Source organism: Podarcis gaigeae (genome assembly GCF_964106915.1).
Source record: "Podarcis gaigeae genome assembly, chromosome: Z".
NCBI lineage: Eukaryota > Metazoa > Chordata > Lepidosauria > Squamata > Lacertidae > Podarcis > Podarcis gaigeae.
In genome coordinates, this window is record NC_139691.1 from 25,937,725 (window position 1) to 25,958,398 (window position 20,674).

General features: G+C 43.9%; 1 protein-coding gene across 2 annotated transcripts in view; it reads right to left on the reverse strand.

The window, feature by feature from the left end:
- COL4A5 (collagen type IV alpha 5 chain) overlaps positions 1–20,674 on the reverse strand; it is a 135,163-nt gene that overhangs the window by 44,153 nt on the left and 70,336 nt on the right. The window contains exons 13-30 of one of the 2 annotated variants that reach the window (XM_083722024.1): positions 20,548–20,640; positions 19,656–19,709; positions 19,500–19,556; positions 17,143–17,187; positions 17,002–17,055; positions 15,901–15,942; positions 14,666–14,798; positions 13,430–13,603; positions 13,011–13,094; positions 11,433–11,525; positions 9,458–9,528; positions 9,159–9,350; positions 8,734–8,902; positions 6,988–7,080; positions 6,790–6,894; positions 5,824–5,921; positions 4,591–4,741; positions 4,124–4,237 (exon numbers count right to left, since the gene is read on the reverse strand). In XM_083722024.1, the coding sequence (XP_083578150.1) occupies positions 4,124–4,237; positions 4,591–4,741; positions 5,824–5,921; positions 6,790–6,894; positions 6,988–7,080; positions 8,734–8,902; positions 9,159–9,350; positions 9,458–9,528; positions 11,433–11,525; positions 13,011–13,094; positions 13,430–13,603; positions 14,666–14,798; positions 15,901–15,942; positions 17,002–17,055; positions 17,143–17,187; positions 19,500–19,556; positions 19,656–19,709; positions 20,548–20,640 (1,822 nt within the window). The remainder of the gene's footprint in view (positions 1–4,123; positions 4,238–4,590; positions 4,742–5,823; positions 5,922–6,789; positions 6,895–6,987; positions 7,081–8,733; positions 8,903–9,158; positions 9,351–9,457; positions 9,529–11,432; positions 11,526–13,010; positions 13,095–13,429; positions 13,604–14,665; positions 14,799–15,900; positions 15,943–17,001; positions 17,056–17,142; positions 17,188–19,499; positions 19,557–19,655; positions 19,710–20,547; positions 20,641–20,674) is intronic. The other variant, XM_083722025.1, reaches the window with a different exon arrangement.

The window sequence follows — 20,674 nt, forward strand, 5'->3', positions numbered from 1 at the left end:
GAAGAAGTAGATTCCACCGTGGGAGCAGGGCCAGGGCGGGAGAGTGCTAGAGTTCTGTCTAGTCAAGTTGAGTGGGATCAATTCCAATCTGTTACCTCCGAGGATGTGGACAGGCTGCTTGGACGAGTGAAACCGACCACCTGTCTCCTGGATCCTTGCCCTTCCTGGCTTATAAAAGCTAGCCGGGAAGGACTGTGCAATGGGCTTCGTGGGGTGGTGAATGCTTCCCTCCGTGAGGGAGCCTTCCCAGACCCACTGAAAGAGGCAGTTATTAAACCGCTTCTTAAAAAACCATCTTTAGATGCGGCCACAATGGCCAACTATCGCCCAGTCTCAAATCTTCCATTCTTGGGCAAGGTGATAGAGCGAGCGGTTGCCGAACAACTCCAGGCACGCCTGGAAGAAGCGGACCATTTGGATCCCTTCCAGTCGGGATTCAGGCCTCATCGTGGGACTGAAACTGCCTTGGTCGCACTGGTTGATGATCTCCGGCGGGCTAGGGACAAAGGTGAGAGCTGTTTCCTAGTTCTGCTGGATCTCTCAGCGGCGTTTGATACCATCGACGATAACATCCTTCTGGACCGTCTTGAGGGGCTGGGAGCTGGGGGCACTGTCCTATAGTGGTTCCGCTCCTTCCTCTTGGGCCGTGTTCAGGAAGTGGTGGTGGGGGATGAGTGTTCAGACCCCTGGGCTCTCACTTGTGGGGTGCCTCAGGGTTCTGTCCTCTCCCCCATGCTTTTCAACATTTACATGCAGCCGCTGGGAGAGATCATCAGGGGATTTGGGCTGGGTGTTCATCAGTATGCAGATGATACCCAGCTCTACCTCTCTTTTAAATCAGAACCAGTGAGGGCAGTGAAGGTCCTGTGTGAGTGCCTGGAGGCGGTTGGAGGATGGATGGCGGCTAACAGATTGAGGTTGAATCCTGACAAGACAGAAGTACTGTTTCTGGGGGACAGGAGGCGGGCAGGTGTGGAGAATTCCCTGGTCCTGAATGGGGTAACTGTGCCCCTGAAGGACCAGGTGCGCAGCCTGGGAGTCATTTTGGACTCATAGCTGTCCATGGAGGCACAGGTCAAATCTGTGTCCAGGGCAGCTGTGTACCAGCTCCATCTGGTATGTAGGCTGAGACCCTATCTGCCTGCGGACTGTCTCGCCAGAGTGGTGCATGCTCTGGTTATCTCCCGCTTGGACTACTGCAATGCACTCTACGTGGGGCTACCTTTGAAGGTGACTCGGAAACTACAACTAACCCAGAATGCGGCAGCTAGACTGGTGACTGGGAGCGGCCGCCGAGACCATATAACACCAGTCTTGAAAGACCTACATTGGCTCCCAGTATGTTTCCGAGCACAATTCAAAGTGTTGGTGCTGACCTTTAAAGCCCTAAACGGCCTCGGTCCAGTATACCTGAAGGAGCATCTCCACCCCCATCAGTCTGCCCGGACGCTGAGGTCCAGCGCCGAGGGCCTTCTGGCGGTTCCCTCATTGCGAGAAGCAAAGCTACAGGGAACCAGGCAGAGGGCCTTCTCGGTAGTGGCGCCCACCCTGTGGAACGCCCTTCCAGCAGATGTCAAAGCGATAAACAACTACCTGACATTCAGAAGACATCTGAAGGCAGCCCTGTTCAGGGAAGTTTTTAACATGTGATATTTTACTGTATTTTTTGTTTTTATGGAAGCCGCCCAGAGTGGCTGGGGAGGCCCAGCCAGATGGGTGGGGTATAAATAATAAATTATTATTATTATTATTTATATTATATATATGACCTCCCCCTACTACTTTCTGCTTATTTCCCTTCTGGTTCAATAGACATTCTGCATTCAATCACCACTGAACAGGCTCAGCCCTCAGGCTGCTTTGGGTAGAGGGATGTTTCCTCTTATTAGGTTCTTATTTCTAAAGATCAGTTGTATTCCTGAAAACCTTCAAGTTCCCCCAAAGCATGCTGATAGCTCCCTCTTGTTTCTCAGCGGTCCTGTTTCAGAAACATAACTGGCTGGCACTCGCCACCTGGGCTTGCTGTTAAGAGGAAGCTATACTCCTGTGTACAGTGTCTGGCTCTCTTCTTTTCCTTGTACTGTATTGGCAGCTCTCCTCTCTGCCCCCCCCCCTTTTCTATTTTGTGACCTGTGTGGAGGCAAAGGGCACCTCTACAGAAGGCCATCTTTGTCCACAAATCCAGCGGTGTGGCCCTGCAACACCCCCTGAGATAATCCTGACAGGAAAAACAGAATTCCGACTCAGGGAAATGATAGGGAGAGAAACAATGCTTTCACCTTACAATGGATTACACGTTTGTGAAACAAACCCAAATATAAGCATATCTTATACACATGTCATAGACATTAAAAATATTTCTAAATGTGAGGTAACTATACATACAGAAGAGGGGAAGGATAATCTACAGACACCATAAAAGGTGAAGCAAATTATGTCCATGGTAGGCAGAAATTTGATGTAGGCCAATAATTTCACCTGTCTCAAGGTACAGTTAGAGACTGATAGTGGAATAACAGCATCAGAACCATACATTTATGACAACATCAGCTCCATACATTTATACCACTTTAACAGCCATGGCTTTCCCCAAAGAACCATGGGAAACATAGTTTGTTATGGGTACTGAGAGACCCCTATTGTTAGGAGACCCCTATTCCCCTCACAGAGCAATAGCTCCCAGGGTAGTTTAATAATTAATCCCCCATCCCATGGGAATTGTAGCTCTAACAAGTCTCCTAACTACAGTTCTTGAGGGAAGTCATGACCTGTAAAGTGGTATAACAATACTTAAAATGTATAGTGTGGATATAGCCATAGATCAGAGCTTCCAAACTCTGTGTTGTGACACATTTTTTGTTGGCTGCTGTGCATACGTGCATCACACAAAAGCTCCCTGAGCTCCTCCCGGGACTGGAAATGGGTTAGTTTAACCTCCAGTTTACTAGTAAAACTGAATTACTGTGTCACAAAATGATGATTGTCTAAAAAGTGTGTCACCATCATGAAAGCTCTGCCATAGATTCATAGAGTTGGTGAGAACTTTGTAATCTTATATTGTTCAACCTCCTGCTCAGTGCAGGGAAATAAGCACAAGAGCATCAAGAACAACTTAGCTGCCCAGTCTCTGCTTGAAGATATGTACTCAGAAGTTAGTCCCACTGAGTTCAATGGGGCTTACTCCCACATCACTGAGTCTGCAGTCTGATTTTGTGCCACAGTAACAATGGTTTGTATATCGCATGCTGGTCCTAGTCAGAGTAGACCCAATGGCCATGACTAGCTTCTGTGTACTCTGAGTAGAAGTTACGTTGACTGCAACCCAATGTCCTTGTGATGACACTCCATATAGCTGGACTTAAATTTCCTTCAGTACACCAGTCAATTGCCCTCTAAGAAGAAGGGGTAATGCTTGTAAGTCTTTTAAGCACCGTATTTCACTCACTTCACTGTGGTTCAGCCTATGTTTAGACTGTGCGACTTCAGACTGTAGTTGTGATGCTTACAGGATGGAGTGTTCCTTTTTAAAAAGTCTGCATAGAAGTAGGTAGGTTAGGGAGAAGGCTGAGCTAGAACGGTTTTCCCCATTACCTGCTAGCTTTCTGTGGACAGGAGTTTTATTATAATAATTTATATGTTAAGGGCACACCATCATTTGAATCCCGCATTGAGAATTCACCTAAAATCAGGGTCCAGAATCTTCTTCATTCATTCATAAAATACAAAAAGCTTTGTTGAACAAATTTCACAACCGGAAGTCAGGAAGCAGGTGACTGTGATCTAAGGTAACAGTTCTTTCCAGATCTGCACTGGTACAATGAAGAGTTTAAGCCTCTTGAGTCCAGCTAGGAACTACTAATGTTCTGTGGGATAATTTTGCTTCGTGTAAGTATGGACCAGCTATTCTAAAGCAGCCCAAATGGCAAATAAGCATATTGATTATTTTAGGGCTTGCTTCAGCCTGTTCAGTGCAACAAAAAGTTTGGGAAAACTCTAGGCTATATATGGAAGGGAATAATGGAAGAAAGTCAAATGGATGGTCAGTCTGAATTTCCTCATTTTCTACTCTGATGTGTTGGATTTGGGATCATGCCATTTACAGGCCAGTTGTTGTGAGACCTACCTGGTGGACCCACAGGTCCTGGAGGCCCTGGAGCCCCAGGTGGGCCTTGGCCGCCAATCCCTGGAATCCCTGGAGGTCCTGGTAAACCAGGTTGGCCACGTGGCCCCGGGTCACCTGGAAAGAAAAATCCAACAAATCAAATTACAGTTTCTCAATTTAAGATATGCCAAGTCATAGGTAGCACAACCCAGGGTTTCCAAAACCACTGTTTCCAATACAGGTAACTTAGGGAACTGTAAACCAAGGTTTGTCAGGTTACCTATCACATCAAACCCTGATTAAGCTTACTTAACCACAGATGGCATTGAGTTGATCTATCTTAACAAAGACCGGACATAAGTGCTTATGAGCACAACACTCCATAAGCACAGGAACACAGGAAGCTGCCTGATACAGTCTAATCACTGGCCCATCTAGTTCAATATTGTCTGCACTGACTGGTAGCATAAAGTTAGCAGTATCTGTACCTTTAGGCCCTGGAGTTCCATCAAAACCTATCCGTCCTGGAAGGCCAGGGTTTCCTGGAAAGCCGAAATCACCTTTGGGACCTTGTGCTCCTTTGAAACCCGGTGGCCCAGGTGGCCCAGCTGGTCCTGGAACACCAAAACCACGGTCCCCCTTGCAACATAAGAAAGAGAGTCAAACAATAACTCAGAACATTCTTGCTTTGTTCCTGTGGCTTTTATATTTATTGTGAACCCATCTTGACTACAGTAACTACTGAAATGGGGTATAAGTATACATTTGACTTGATAATTCAGCTATCACACCAAGCAACAATTAATGTAGCTTAACCACATTCTCACATTATGTTCGAATTAGCAAACTATGGTTTGCAATTGGCCCGAAAGCCAGAAACTAGAGCCCATGCTTCAAAGTGAGTTTTCCAAACCATCACTTTTTATCATTGTGGCTTTTATGATGTCTAAATTAATAAATTATATTAATAGTTATTGCTGAACAACAGAAATATGAGTGCTGAGTAGATGGGAAAGGAAAGCAGACAAACAGGTCTAAACCATACTTTGTTGCAATATTTCTGTAAGTTCAAACTATGGTTTAACATTCTAAACTGTGGTTAATAGTACAAACTAAGGGTATGCACTGACCACAAGATTTGATTCAGACCCTAATTCAATACTTTGGAAAGAGCATTATTTGATCTGAAACACTTCAGAGGCCGTCCAATTTTATTCAGGGTCCAAATCTGAATTTTGATCTAGCAGAATGAGGTTTTGTGCTTCCCCTTTCACTATTATGGGGAAGAAGAAGAAAAAGTGCACGGCTATAACTTTTTCTTTTACACAAGTGTATTATATATATTTGCCAGCACAGTAGTTTGTCTTGAGTGGGTAATGCATAGTAAATTACAGAGAAAGAGGCATAGGAATTTTGTGTTGGACACCTTTAGCATTTGTGAGGTTCCCACTTGGTACCCAAGTGCCTGTTAGTTAATTCTAAACTCCCATTAACTGGAGGCAGTACTGAAGACTCCAACCACTAATCCCCTATCATACCTTGGGCAGGAGCAAACAAACAATATTTTAGTACTTAACCATATAAGCATTATGAATGTAACTTATAGGACCAGGAGGTTTGACCACGCTTGCACTGTCAGAAAAGTCCAACCCCACTGTTTTTATTGCATGCAATAGTTCTTCATAACATCCCAAGCAAATGGAGAGAACCCATTTACAGACCTTCTGTCCTGCTAATCCAGGAAGTCCAGGAGGTCCATCCTGACCTGCTCTTCCAGGGTTTCCTGGTACACCAGGAAGGCCTGGCAACCCAGGATATCCTAAAAGAACAAAGAAGAGGGTTTGGAGCTCACTACCACGAAGCATCAGCAATCTTCAAAAGGCATTCTGCAAGCTTCTGTTTTTGCCGTTTGTTAACACAATTTGTTTCAAATCAAACTGACTGCTAAAGTTTTGACATTGCAGATGGATTAATAAGGCAAGATGCCTCTGAGTACCAGTCACTGGGGAAGAGCAGCTGGAGAGCACTATTGCCCTTATTTACAGTTTACAGGCTTCCCATTGGGGCAGCAGATTGGCCACTCTGATAAACACAATGCTGGACCAAGATGGGCCTTTGGTCTGATCCAGCGGGGCTCTTGTGTTCTTAGGATCTTCTTGCTCAGTCCTTTCATATGATGGGATTCTCTCCCATATCCTGATTCTGCTGTTATCTCCAAACAGAACCAATCAGATATGATTAACCAGCAATTTATATCTAAAACATGGATTTAGACAAGTTGTTGTGGGGCAGATAACGATAAATCCCAACTTTTTCTAAACCTTCTCTCATTTCCTTTCTGAGAGGCCAGAATTTCCACAAAAATACAAACACACCAATTAAAAATAAAACACATGACTACTGTAGCAGACAGATTTGATTTTTTTAACCCTACAGGGGAGTATCAGGTTTTTCTGACGTCTATGGTCCAAAAGCAATTTCTTCTGGAGAGTCCAGGGTGGCCTGTGTAGCAGGACCTCTTTCATCATCACAAGAAGGTAGGTTATTGCTGGGAGATAGTGAGCGGTCCAGGGTCATCCAGGGAGCTTTGTGGCTGGGCAAAGTTTTAAACCCATCTCTCCACAGACTAACTATAGACATCTTGCCAGCACACCACCCTGGCATCATAGAATATGACCGAGACAAACCTTTGGCTCCTGGTGGGCCTGGAAGTCCAATGCCAGGTAATCCTGGATCCCCTTTTGAGCCTGGGATGCCTGGCAATCCAGGTGCCCCTGGCTGGCCAGGATCACCTGCAAACAGGAACAATTGAATTAGGGGAAAAAAAACCACTACAAAAATGTAAATAATAGTATTTCACTTGGAAAAACAACAAATTTATTTACCTGGAAGGCCAACTTCACCATCTCTGCCTGGGGGGCCTGGGTTACCTGGAGATCCTGTTTCTGTGATAGTTTGTCCAGGTTCCCCTTTGGGCCCTAGCGGTAGATGTATAATAGCAAACAATTATAAATCAAAACCAACAACACCTGATAGATATCTATTGCAAGAGCATTCCACAGGACTGGGCTATTAACAATGAAGGCTCAGTTTCATATTGTCAAATCAACCTCACTGACTCATGGGACAACCAGCGATGCTCCTACAGATTATCTCAGTGATTGAGCTGGAATATAAGAGTTCAGGCAGTTGGTCCTTCAAGTATACAGGACTTAGGTTGCTTAAGGCTTTCTAAAGTTACTTCCCAAACTGATGTCTCTAGGCACCAGCCTGGGGTAATGTTGGAGTGGGAAGGAGCCACATTTTCCCACTGTGCACTTCCTTCCTTCATTAGCAGACTCACACGGATGCTGACAGTGCATGAATTAGGTTCATTTTACCCCCGTCGATGGTCTGAATCTCATCTACAGGTTACACATCATATCATCACCACAAATTCTCCCAGGTCTTTTAATTTACAACAGACATACATTTCTGGTATTTAACTTATTGTACCAAATTATTTCCCCATTATAGGTTTTATGCTGATTCTAAGTTCCAATATCAATCAAACCTTTATTGCATTAGCATACAGCCATAGCAAGATAAGACAAAAATGCTAGAGACAAGCAACCAAACAAAATTCAAAGCAATATTACTGGTGTTATGACATTTAAATTACTGATTCTAAGTTGATTTTATATTACTGTGTTTCTGCTGGCTTTTAGATAGCTTATGTGCTGATTTATATTTTTTGCAATTGCTTTTATAGCTTTTTTTCCTTTGAACTGTATCCCATATTTTCTGAATGTTGTAAACTGCACAGAGGACCAAATTAATGGCAGTGTATAAATGTAAATAATACTAATAAGAATTATCATTATTACTAATAGTAGTATTGGGCAATACATACATGTTCATTATCACCATCATCAATACCTTTCAGAAAGCTGTTTGTTCGTTATGCATTTTGACAAATTATTATAGTCTTTCTCACATGCGGTCAGAAGTGGCCCAGGCAACCCCAGCAACTCATTCTGCTGCACATGTAGACTAGAGGCATCCTGGTTGTTGTGTTTACATTAGGTCAGACTATTTGCTATTGTCTACTCTGGCAACTGACTCTCCATGGTCTCAGGCAGAAAAGAGTTTGTCCCATTATCTGCCACTGTATCCTTTTAACTAAGGTGCCAAGGATGGATCAAGGAGCAGATTTTTGTCAATGTTTACAGTTGGGACACCATTTTTAAACAAGATGGCAGTCTGAATCTTTTGAAACTGCACTGATTCTAACCACTGATTTAAAAACTGCACTGATTCTTTTGGTTTCTTAGAATTCCCAAGCGGGGCTTTGTACAAGTGTTTATATAATTGTTTTAGAAGACAGCTTTGATCTTTCTCTTACCTGATGACACTATCTTTACATCATCTTTAGATAACTCAGCTACAAAAGTTAAAAGAAGTCCCCAAGGTTTAAACAAGCTAAATGATGAGTTACAAAAAGTTTTGCGGCAACAACAGATCATCTCATGAAATTGATCATTTTAGAGTTCATTTTTTTTTTTTTAGTGTTAGCAAGGATGATCCCTGTTGGACCCAATGATGCAAACATTCCTTTTTATGGTTTGGTCAAATAAGACAAAGAAACTTACCTGGACCTCCAGGGGCTCCTGAGCGGCCTGAAACACCCTGAACGCCCTTCTGGCCTGGGGGACCTTGTGGGCCAAATCCAGGAGATCCTGGAGGCCCTCGATCACCAGGAATACCAGGAATTCCTGGATCACCAGGAAGTCCCCTGTCCCCTTTGAAACTGATGCCACCCTAAAAGGACAAGGAGAAAGTTGGTAAAATGAGTTTGTAGCTCACTCCAAACTCCCCTCCCCCCGAACACTTGGATTGAACGAAGCTCATTTGAAATCTATGCGAAATAGATTTGTAATCTTCAGTGACTTTCCTTAGGATTCAGATAAGAAGGACTAACTAATATGGATGCAGGCTCAGAGGAAATTAAATAAAATTAACACTCTCAAATTACACTTGGTCGAAATGGAAGTGCAATGGTTTCACATTCACTTACTGGCTCCCCCTTGGGCCCAGGAAGACCCGGCAGTCCATCTTGTCCACGAGATCCATCTAACCCAGGCAGACCTGGAGGGCCTGGGAAGCCAGTGTTCCCCTTCTCGCCTTTCAATCCAGGGAAAGCAAGAACATCACCTGGATCACCTTTTGCACCGGGACGTCCAGGAGAACCAGGAGGGCCGGGAAGACCCTAGATAAAGAATTTTAACTATTGCAGTAATTAGGATTGCACATATTTTCCCCTACTTTCTCCCTCTAACCCCATGCTCCCAACAAACAGCAATTAATGGTGCTTACTTGTGGTCCAACACTACCAATAAGGCCAGGGACTCCTTTATCACCTTTCGGCCCAGGAAAACCAATAGAACCTGACCATGAAAGGAGGGAGGGAAAAATCAGTGACAGCAGCTAGAAAACGGCCTACGCATGACATGGGCAGTGCAAATTGTTCAGTGTTCTTTGTGGATAGTATGTTAGAAGACTCCCAGAAAACCTCACAGGGGAATGATGCAATGCTCATTGTAGTCACTACAAAGGCTATTTTACTGTTTCCTAGATTTAGTCCAGGGGATGATTTATGGCTAGTGGCAGTTAAGGATGTGCAGATCCCAAACCCCTCCACTGCATGTGGTTCTTGGTCTGCTTTGCCCCATGATCTACCTTCCAATTAAACTGGGGGGGGGGGTTAAAAACTTATTTCAGAATTTGTAGTTTGACAGATTTCAATTGCCGTCTTTCCTTTTTAATAGGCTACCTATGCACATAAACACAGTGTGAAAAGGAAGATTGCATAACCCAGTTGCACAATCCAGGGTGTGCATTGATTAAATGACAGCACAAAAAGGGAGACCTGGTGCAATTGCATTGTCACCTCAAGATTCCTTTTTGAACTGTGATCAAATTAATACACATCTGTGCAAAAAAGGAGAGAGAGAGAGAGAGAGAGAGAGAGAGAGAGCAAAGATGCAAACCAAAAACTGGCGTACTTTGCATGCACAGTCGTCTGACCAATATAAAAAATGGAGGAAAGGCAATCTGAAAACACATGCCTCCCTGGAAACAAGGTCAGATGATTTGGAATATCCAAATCCAGGATGAAATTCAGATGGAAAAAATCTCATAGATATCCTTAGTGGTGGTCTGATTCCACAGTGGTGTACTACCATGTCATGTGGGAAGCATTGGTCCTGCTTCTGCTAGCAATCAAACTTACCGCAAGAAAAGGAAATAAGCTGTGGGACATTCAAATACCAAAAGGTATCTGTGAGCAGATGTACTAGAATATTAACCAGCTTGCCTGCTTTGTCCATAAATAAGCCCACAAAGTGTGTTCTCCTTCATGGAGAGCACAGGTTGTGGTGGGGTTAACCAGACACCCCCGTATTGCTGGGCAAGTTGGTTTTGGTTGGCCCAAAGTGTGATTGGGGAGAGTTTGATGTTGCCAATTTTGAGTGACAGCCTGAGTTGAATATATTTCCTGCGCGCAGCATTGAGCCTCCTCTTTTCACTGCATGCATCGGATCACCGGCCCACCCTCCCTGATTTTAGGGTGTTTGTTGCATTTTGACCTTGCTATGCCTGTCATGGGCTTGTCTGCTTTTGGGGCAGGGGCCTGGTAGGAATTTTGCCCATTTGGCTGATTGGCTGGTGCCATTTGGTTTTTGCCTACTGCGTAGCAAATCGTCACAACTTGTAAGGTTGCGGTTAGGCATTGGTTTTAGAAAAAGATGGTTGGTGGAGGGGTATGGATTGGGTGTGCCTGCCCCTCCAATGCTGTTGCTGCAAGGGTATTCCATTAAAGGAATCCAGGGGCTCAGCTGTAAAGGGGGATAGGGCCACGCAAGAGCCCCTGGGAGCATTTGGGGAGAGGTGAGGGTCTGGTACCCAGCTCCATCTACTCCCCATAAAATGTTTGCCCTTACTGACTTCGCAGGCTTGCGGATGTCAGTTCTGCCCCTGGGCAGGGACAGATAGTCGTAACCAATGCCTAAGCAACCACTTACATTGTTTGTATTTTAATAAAGTTGTGGCCAAAATTATGCCAAAAACCTTAAACAAAAATTATGGTGTGAAGTGTGAATTTATTTAGGGGTGGCTTGGGGACCTCGACACGCAAACCCTTAGCTACACATAGAGTGTGTCATGGTTTTCCCAATACACATACACAGTTGTTTAGAAAGCTGTTCATCACTGTAAAGCAAACAAATCAAAACATAGTCCTAAATCTGAATAATCAAAAGGTGGATAAAGGCTGGAAGCAGCCACTGTATACCTGGGCTTCCAGGTAAACCTGGTACTCCCTTCTCCCCCGGAGGGCCTGAAGTGCCAAATCCAATGCAGTTAAAACAGGTGTCTCCTTTATCACCTGGAAACAAAGACATAAATAAAGAGGTGAGTATCATTTTCCATGGGTATGAGTACATTTAAGTATTCAAATGCAGACTTCTTGTACATATTCAGCATGCACCCCTAAGTATTAGAGAAGAACTGGAGTAGCAGTCTGTGCACTCACGGAAAAGCTATAGCTGTCTGGCACTCAGGCACAATAAATTAACTATGCACTGGCAACCATGTATTATGTGATTCAAGGCTGAGTAATATGAGTGGCTGCTTTAATGTGTGGGTTAAATCCTACTATGTGAAGCAGCCCTCCATGTGTGCCAAACTCCATGCTGTTTGTCTGTGTGGCCTTATCTTGTTTTTCAGCAATTCATCTGTTTACTCTGGCAGTAAGTTTCTATTCTCCATCAAAATTTTATTTATGATGGTGCTTCTTCTAAACACTTGAAGGACACTTGATGTATTTGTAAAATTTTGTATGTGAAGATGTAGTTAATTACACTAGGGGAAACAGCAGTTTATAAAATTCTATGCCAATAAAATGCTTCAAAGACAAAAACAACAACAACTATGCACTGTTTCCTTAAGTACAGCTTAGTCTCAAACTCCACCTTCCCTGCTTCAACACTTCCCTTGAAATAAGATAAACCCTGCTCCAAGTGTGAGTAAAATACCCTGCAGGACAGATCAACACAACTCTGCTTAATAGCTCTGGTTTCTTACAAATACGTACCTGCAGAAAGCCTGAATTAGCAGTCAAAGTTCAACAGAAAACACTAGATACTTATGTAGACATTGAGATATCTTGCAAGATCTCACTACAAAACAGCAATCAAAACTTTACAGCCAATGGATACAGTCTGTGATATAAAATGTCTCCCCTAGATCCACCACATTCAGTCATCACATCCACATACAAAACAAGCTTTAAAACTGCTGATGCTTGTCCCAATTCACATCTTTTGGTGGTGGAATAAGCTCTAAAAACAGTGGACAGGATACGAAAATGAAAAGGGGGAGGGGCAAATCAAGTTCCTGGCCTTTATCACATTTATGACTATTCCATTCTGTTTCTGCATTAATCTTAGATTTTTTTAAAAAAATGGCATATTTTTAAAATATTAAATAGGATTTTCTGTTAACCATTTCTTAATGTATTTTGATAGCCTTTAAAAGCCAAAAACTACATTGGAGCATTTAGTTATCCGCTGGATAACTAAATTCCTATCAGTGCATCCTGAAGCATGTCTAGAGGAAACTACTTTAGTGACCTCCAGAAGGCTTTAGATATGCTTTTGTCAAACAGTCCCACCCACCCAAAGAAATCACATGGATAACTCTTTGGAAACTACATGGAATTTCAGGAGAAGTCTGTGATATGATGGTGGGTGGAGAGAAGTTAAACTGGGACTGGACCAGTGGAATTTTCTTACATGAACCTAAACCATTCTTTGGACCACAGCCTATGAAAGACAAGTAAAAAAAAATCAATGGCATTGTGGGAACCCACCTTTCTGGCCTCTCTCCCCCATAAATCCTTGTTCTCCTGGGAGTCCTGGGAGGCCAGGGGGTCCTCGCTCACAGAGTCTGTCAACTGAAAGGAAAAGCAAATGCAGTTCAAGAACTAAGAGAACTTATGGGTAGATGAGCCAAAGCTCAGTAAGTTTGCTCCATCTTCCATCCACCCATGTAAGACTGACAAGCTACTTAGGAAGCTGGTTCTTCTAGCTCAGTATTGTCTACACGGATTGGGAGCAGCTCTCCTGGGTTTCAGACACGAGCGTTTCCCAGTCCTACCTGGAGTTGGTAGGGATTGAATTCATGAGCCATCTAAAAGCTTTGAGACTGCGTGTATTGAAGACCCAGCTAGCCATTCCTCAAATGAAGAGCATTTTAGCCACTGATTTATAGACAAAAAACATTACTTACTGGGTGGAATGGTAGTTCCAGGGGGGCCAGGGGGGCCAGGGGGGCCAGGTAAGCCTCGTTGTCCATCATTTCCAGGTGGCCCTGGTATTGGGATTCCAGGAAGGCCTTGATCCCCCTTCTGTCCTCTCTCACCGGGAAAACCAGGAGTACCAGGAGAGCCAACACTTGGAATTCCTGCAATGAGAAAAGATCTCAGCATCTTTGTAATTCAAAATTAGGATGCTTTTAGAGAGAAGCAAAGGGAAACTAAGCAGGCAATGAAGCAAAGCATCTTTTTTTGCAAGTTGCTCTATCAAGAGGCAACTATTTAAAAAGGGCACTCCCAACAAGGGCTGGCAAGTAAGAGTTTCAGACACATGGAAAGCATTTGGGTTGTACAGGTGTGAAATCTCACAGCTAAACACAAGGAATTCAAGCTGTATAAGAGAGAGAAGTTAACACACCTGTGGGTGATGTTTCCTTTTAAAATATCAACTTGGGAGTGAGAGGGCTTCTACAAATACCTCTGTGTAAAGCCTTTTGGTTATTATAATATACTTAAAATCAACTCTGGGTTTTCTTTCCACCCCCTGGTTTTGCCCAACGCACAAGGAAAAGAGCCAAACTGCATGTGATATATAACATCAATAATAAATAATCATAACCATCAGAGAGGCCAAGGTAAAGCAGGTGTGTGTCTTTGCATCTAATGCAGCATAATTATAACCAAGGGGTCTCTGCATTATGGGGACACTACATCATAGAAAAGCAGTTAGGAAGTTACAACATATGCGGAAGTAAAGTAAGGCATATTGGGCATGCCTGGGGAACATAGTGCTTTATATGTCAGGTGTGAATGCGGTCAAAGTAAGCACAGGAGAAAAGCAAGAAGGACATGTCAGAACCTTTGTGTTATTTATTCCTTATTTCGTATTCTCTACTCTGTCAGTTCTGTTGTAGCTGTAGCTTAAATACAACTTTAAAATCACTTGTGCTAGTCTGATTTATCACTACGGGCTTGGTGAGAAGATTCCAGTAGATCCCAGGTTTTTACCTTTAAGCAGGGCAGTGAGATCCTTGTTGGAGAGTGCTGGTGTCACATTATAAAATATCTCAAAACAAACAAACAAACAGAATCCCTACTAGGGATGATGGGCAACTGATTTGGACGAATCCAGAACAAAATCAGGGTGCAAACCCAAATCAGTCGCTTTGTGTGTGTTTGGTCATAATGCTCCAGACACTCAGGGGTCTTACCTGGTGAACCTGGTAGGCCAGGTGGACCCTGTTGGCCTGGATATCCACGTTCTCCTTTGTCTCCAGGAATTCCTGGCAACCCTTTACTACCTTTTGGTCCCACCGTTGTTCCAGTACCTGGCCTTAGAATTGCCTGGAATATTCCATTAAAAGAAAGTTACACACACAGAAAAGGACAGAGATTCTATCAAGCTAAATTAGTACTTAGTCATGTTTCACGGAGGCTGGGAGCAAACCCCAGTGGGGATCATGGTGTATTGTGAAAACTGGAATCATTTTTTAGCATACTGGGATAGATATTTACAAAGGGATGGTTCCTGCAAAGACATAATAGGTCATCTTCAAAATATCTATAAGTATTATTCATTTTAAGGCCATGCTCATTTTCAAAAAAAGCTGTGTATTGGTATATATTTGTAAGGGTTTTTTTGGCGGGGTGGTGGTGTCGGTAGCCGATGTAATATACAGTCATACCTCAGATTGAATGTGCTCCAGGTTGAGCGCATTCGGGTTGAGCTCCGCAGCAACCCAGAAGTAACGGAGTGTGTTACTTCCGGGTTTCGCCACTCACGCATGCGCAGGTGCTCAAAATGATATCACACACATGCGCGGAAGTGGCAAAACGTGACCCACGCATGCACAGATGCACCGTCGTGTCTTACATTCCATTCAGGATGCGTACGTTCCATTCAGGAAGTGGAACAGATCCCGTTTGCATCCCAAGGTAAGGTAAAGGTAAAGGTACCCCTGCCCGTATGGGCCAGTCTTGACAGACTCTGGGGTTGTGCGCCCATCTCACTCAAGAGGCCAGGGGCCAGCGCTGTCCGGAGACACTTCCGGGTCACGTGGCCAGCGTGACAAAGCTGCATCTGGCGAGCCAGAGCCGCACACGGAAACGCCGTTTACCTTCCCACTGGTAAGAGGTCCCTATTTATCTACTTGCACCCGGAGGTGCTTTCGAACTGCTAGGTTGGCAGGCGCTGGGACCGAGCAGTGGGAGCGCACCCCACCGCAGGGATTCGAACCGCCGACCTTTCGATCGGCAAGTCCTAGGCGCTGAGGCTTTAACCCACAGCGCCACCTGCATCCCAAGGTACCACTGTATAATACCACTTTGTAACATTTTACAATTACAACACAAAACATTAAAAGTAAGTGAATTAAATGAACATAATCAACATGCCACAGGGGAACTTAAGGGAGGGAGGAAACAGAATGAATGGGCAGAAACTTACATGTCCAGGAGGACCAGGAAGACCAGCGTCACCTTTACTGCCCTGCCAAAAAAAAATTCAGCAAGTTTAATAGGGAAGCAGGGCCACTCACTTGACTTTGCTAAGAAACTAGCTCCACCAAGCCCCTGCAGAATCATAGAGATGGAAGGGACCACAAGGGTCATCTAGTCCAACCCCCTGCAATACAGGAATCTTTTGCCCAACATGGGGCTTGAACCCACAACACCGACTGAGCTACCAAGGCATGTCTCCTTAAGATGACGCTATTCCGTCAAAACAGAGAGAGCCAAGGGAGGCAGGGCCATTCCATTGGCTCGCTAAGAACACAGTACAGCGGTAACCCGGGTTAAGAACTTAATTTGTTCCGGAGGTCCGTTCTTAACCTGAAACTGTTCTTAACCTGAGGTACCACTTTAGCTAATGGGGCCTCCTGCTGCTGCCGTGCTGCTGGAGCACGATTTCTGTTCTCATCCTGAAGCAAAGTTCTTAGCCTGAAGCACTATTTCTGGGTTAGCGGCGTCTGTAACCGGAAGCATCTGTAACCCGAGGTACCACTGTAACTTTTACCTCCTCTTCTCCTTGAACTGCTGTCGTTTTCTTGCCATTTTAAGAACTTTGCATCGAAGAAATGGATTCATTTCCCCCCTCCTCCCTATCAACCAATTTTCATTTTGTATCATGCCCTTTATATCACTGGTTCTCAAACTTTCCGCCCTCTGCAGACCATTCAAAAATAGTCAAGGATCTTTTTGGCAGACCACTTAGCCTAGAGACCTTCCCCTGACTTTCTGTGAGCTATGGCTTTATTCCTCTGAGGAACGCAGAGCCTCCCTCTGTCATTTCTGGTCCATCCCACAAACCTTCCACACAGACCACAAGGACCTGGGAATGACGAAGTAGCCACTGAAGCCGCTCTGGAGAGATGCTGTTGCAAGCTACCTGAACAAAACTTTCAAACCACTGCTGATCCCCGGACCACACCTTGGGAGCCTATTTTAGATTGCAAGCCAACTAGAAGAGTTCTTTTTGGCTCCAGAGTGGGGTGAAAATACTTCAGACAAACAAATAAAATGAGCTTTCCATGTTGCAAAACATACTCACTTTCTCTCCATCTCTTCCTGGAAAACCAGGTATACCACGACCTCCAGGCAAACCCTATGATGGAGAGAGAAGAAATCAATCCTCAAAAAACTTAAACTGTGAAAGGTCATTATAGAAGGAAGAAAAATGTAATAGACTCACAGGCAAGCCAGGTTGACCAGATTCTCCGTCCTTGCCAGGTTTCCCCTTTAAAATACAAATGTGTATTGAAAAAGCAATCAAGCAGTTTCGGAAGCACAAATATGCTACTGACATTGCGCTGTTCATACCACTTGCTAAGATAATATGAAAAATGTCTCTCCAGCGCAACTTTCCGGAAGAATACCAACAGGCAGGCAACCCCCATAGTAAAAAAAGGTAAAGGTACCCCTGCCCGTACGGGCCAGTCTTGCCAGACTCTGGGGTTGTGCGCCCATCTCACTTAAGAGGCCAGGGGCCAGCGCTGTCCGAAGACACTTCCGGGTCACGTGGCCAGCGTGACATCGCTGCTCTGGTGAGCCAGAGCTGCACACGGAAACGCCGTTTACCTTCCCGCCAGTAAGCGGTCCCTATTTATCTACTTGCACCCGGGGGTGCTTTCGAACTGCTAGGTTGGCAGGCGCTGGGACCGAGCAACGGGAGCGCACCCCGCAGCGGGGATTCGAACCGCCGACCTTTCGATCGGCAAGTCCTAGGCGCTGAGGCTTTAACCCACAGCGCCACCCGCGTCCCACCCCCATAGTAAGCATGGGTAATTAAAACATGGACCAAGGCTGACAATGACAGGAGTAAAAAGCACTGCAAACAGATGATGGCATGAATTCTTAGAGCAATGTAACAGACAAACAAACTTAGGCTCTATGTGAGTTTCTGGATTTAATACAGTACAATGGGTTGTCTTTTTAATCTTATTTTTACAAAATAAAAATTTGTAATTGTTTTAATTCAGACCACACCTCCTTTTCCTCTTGGTATGCCTTATTATTGGCTTCATAAATCACAGAGCTGTACCCTGTATTACTTCTTCTTTGCAACTGTGACAACTTATCCTTAAAAAAAACACACCAACCTATGTTTTCTTTCAGTTATTCTTTTTGCAGACTGTTTGTTATTAAAATTCAATTTTTAAAATTCAGAAAAGGAAATACTCCCAGGCTGATTCTGTAATATTTATCAATCTTCCTTTTCTGCAAATTACAGGAGGATCTTTTTGGGAGGGGGCGATTCTCAAAGTCCTTTTGATAAAGTAGAAAGCATAGTGTGGCCAAAGAAATTATTAAAAGACTGGCTTTCTAAAACAACAAAAACAAAAGGCAAGGGGGGAGCTAGTGAATTTCTCCAAAAGAAAAGAAAAGAAAAGAAGAGTTTTGAATATAAACAGTGGCATCTTGCGCACTGAGCTGTAGAAAAGGCACCCACAGCGCTACCATATACCTTCCCCACCACAAAGGAATTAAGATTGTCATGTTGGTTTTAGGATGGAAATTATGAACAATAAATCACTTGCATTCCTAAGATGTGCTAAATTTACAGCTCATCCTTGATGGGTGACAGAATCCACAAGGATAGCAGTTTTTTGGGGGATTCTAAGATTTTCTTACAACCATGTGTCTGATAAGAAAATAAATTAACAGTGGCTAAAGCTGGTTGTGTCAATATGTATTAAAATATTGCTGATGAACATGCTTCAGGAGAAAAAAAATGAAAGATTCCTTGGAATAACTTTACAACATATGGAAATCACACTCTAAGAAGTGGTTGCAAAGCCAGTGCTCACAGTGTGGTTTCCATGTTTTGTAAAGTTAATGCTTTGTAAACATGGGCTTTGCAGCCACTTCTTACTATTTCAGCTCTTTGGGAGACAGTTTTGTGAGTCTGTTAAGGTTTCTTGTTATAATTTAAATATCTAAGCTTTGTGTGACAGAGTCTAATGCCTGTGAGTTCTGTGAATGCTTCAACAATCCTTTTATGTGGAGACTGTTATCCCATTCTGTACTTATTGGATTTGAAATTGTCTTTTTATATACTTTTTATTGTTTCTGTTTTATTGTTAAATCACCTGAGGATGTTTCGTGGTGAGAGATTTGGAAATGAAATTAATAAATGTATTTACATCTTCTGGTCTGCCATGACTGGATGTGGTTTATCCGTAGGCCCCAGCCACTCAATGAATCATGCATCAACACCCCCTTCTCCCCCAAATAATGAGCCTTTGTAGGAGTGCGATCTGCTGGCCCAGGTGATCAGGTTTTTCTCTGTTAATAGTTGCCAGTGCCCACTCCAAGGATAGAACAGGAATCAGTCCAGTTTAAATTAAACCCAGAATAAAAAACCTGCATTCTGGTGTGTGCCATCAATGAGGCCCTTCTTGTCCAGGGAAAACCACTGACCAACCCACTATCTTAGCGGATCATAGGAGAAAGGAAAATTTCTTACCCAGTATTTGGTGACCCAACCTGAATCCCTAAAGTTATACAAGGTCTGGAAAGATAAACGTTGAGTTCAAAGAAGTTACTTACCCTTTTACCTGGTTCTCCTTGCTCACCTTTTTCACCTTTTCCACCACCGGGAAGACCCTGGAAAAAAGGAAGCACAGCGTCAGCACCCGTGACAACAAAGATGTTTAGTGCACTTTGCTATGATTTCAAAAATGACTCAGAAAGGAACTGACTTACAGGAGGACCTGGAAACCCAGGGGGACCTGTGGGGCCTCGGTCACCTGGAACGCCCTGTCAAGTATGGGGGAAGAGAGAGAAAGACGATATAGTTGAAAATAAATCACTGCCCTTGAGGACTTAATATTTCGCTCCCATCTAAGGTACAATGCCCCAGCTGGATTTATTTGTTTTCATTTGCTTTTCTATTACAGTTCTTCATTGGTATATTAACATTAGTACGACAACTGTTGCATAAAAAAAAAATGATAAGAAAAGAAAAAAAGAAAGAAAACTTATTTTCATATATTTCCCTTCTATCCCTGGTTTCCTCTCTATTCCCAACCTATCTGTGTATTCTTGTTCTAAATTTTCCTCTCTCCTCCTCTTTATCTCATGTTATAATTTGCGCTGCTGAATTATGAGCATCCTGCTAGATTGATTGTCTTATTATGTTCCAGCAGAATTTAGAGGCATCTGCTATGTGAGGCAGGCTGTGTCCCTCTTTACTCATACACCTCTCCCCTCACTCAGCAAAGTCAACAGCAAAAGCAAGCAAAAACCCCACCCAAATTTTTAAAAATTAAAAACAGTTAAAACAATTGTAGCAGCAGCCCTGCCTCTGCTTTGTAGCTGTTACTGCAGGCAAGAGATGCAGATTTGCTGCAGATGCAGAGATCACAGGAGTTAGTAGGTGGTCAAGCCTGCATTTTGGGCTGCACAAAGTATGTTTGGAGGAAGTGCAAGCGAATGGGGCAGGCAGCGAAGGCAGGGCATTAACACTCTCCTCCAGACCATGGGCCGGATGGGATGGGGGAGTCTGGTACAGTGTGACCCACTGATGCAAACCAGAGCAACCCATGAAGATTGGCTGAAGGAAGAATGCCTGTGGAACCATCTTCCTCTCACTTACCTGATCACCTTTCTGAAACTCTACATCATTTGTTCTTTTCTGTTCGCCAAGCTGTCCTGGGGGTCCCGGGGGTCCTTGGAGTCCCTGCTCACCCTAATTCCCGCAGGAGACAACAAGGCACGTTAAC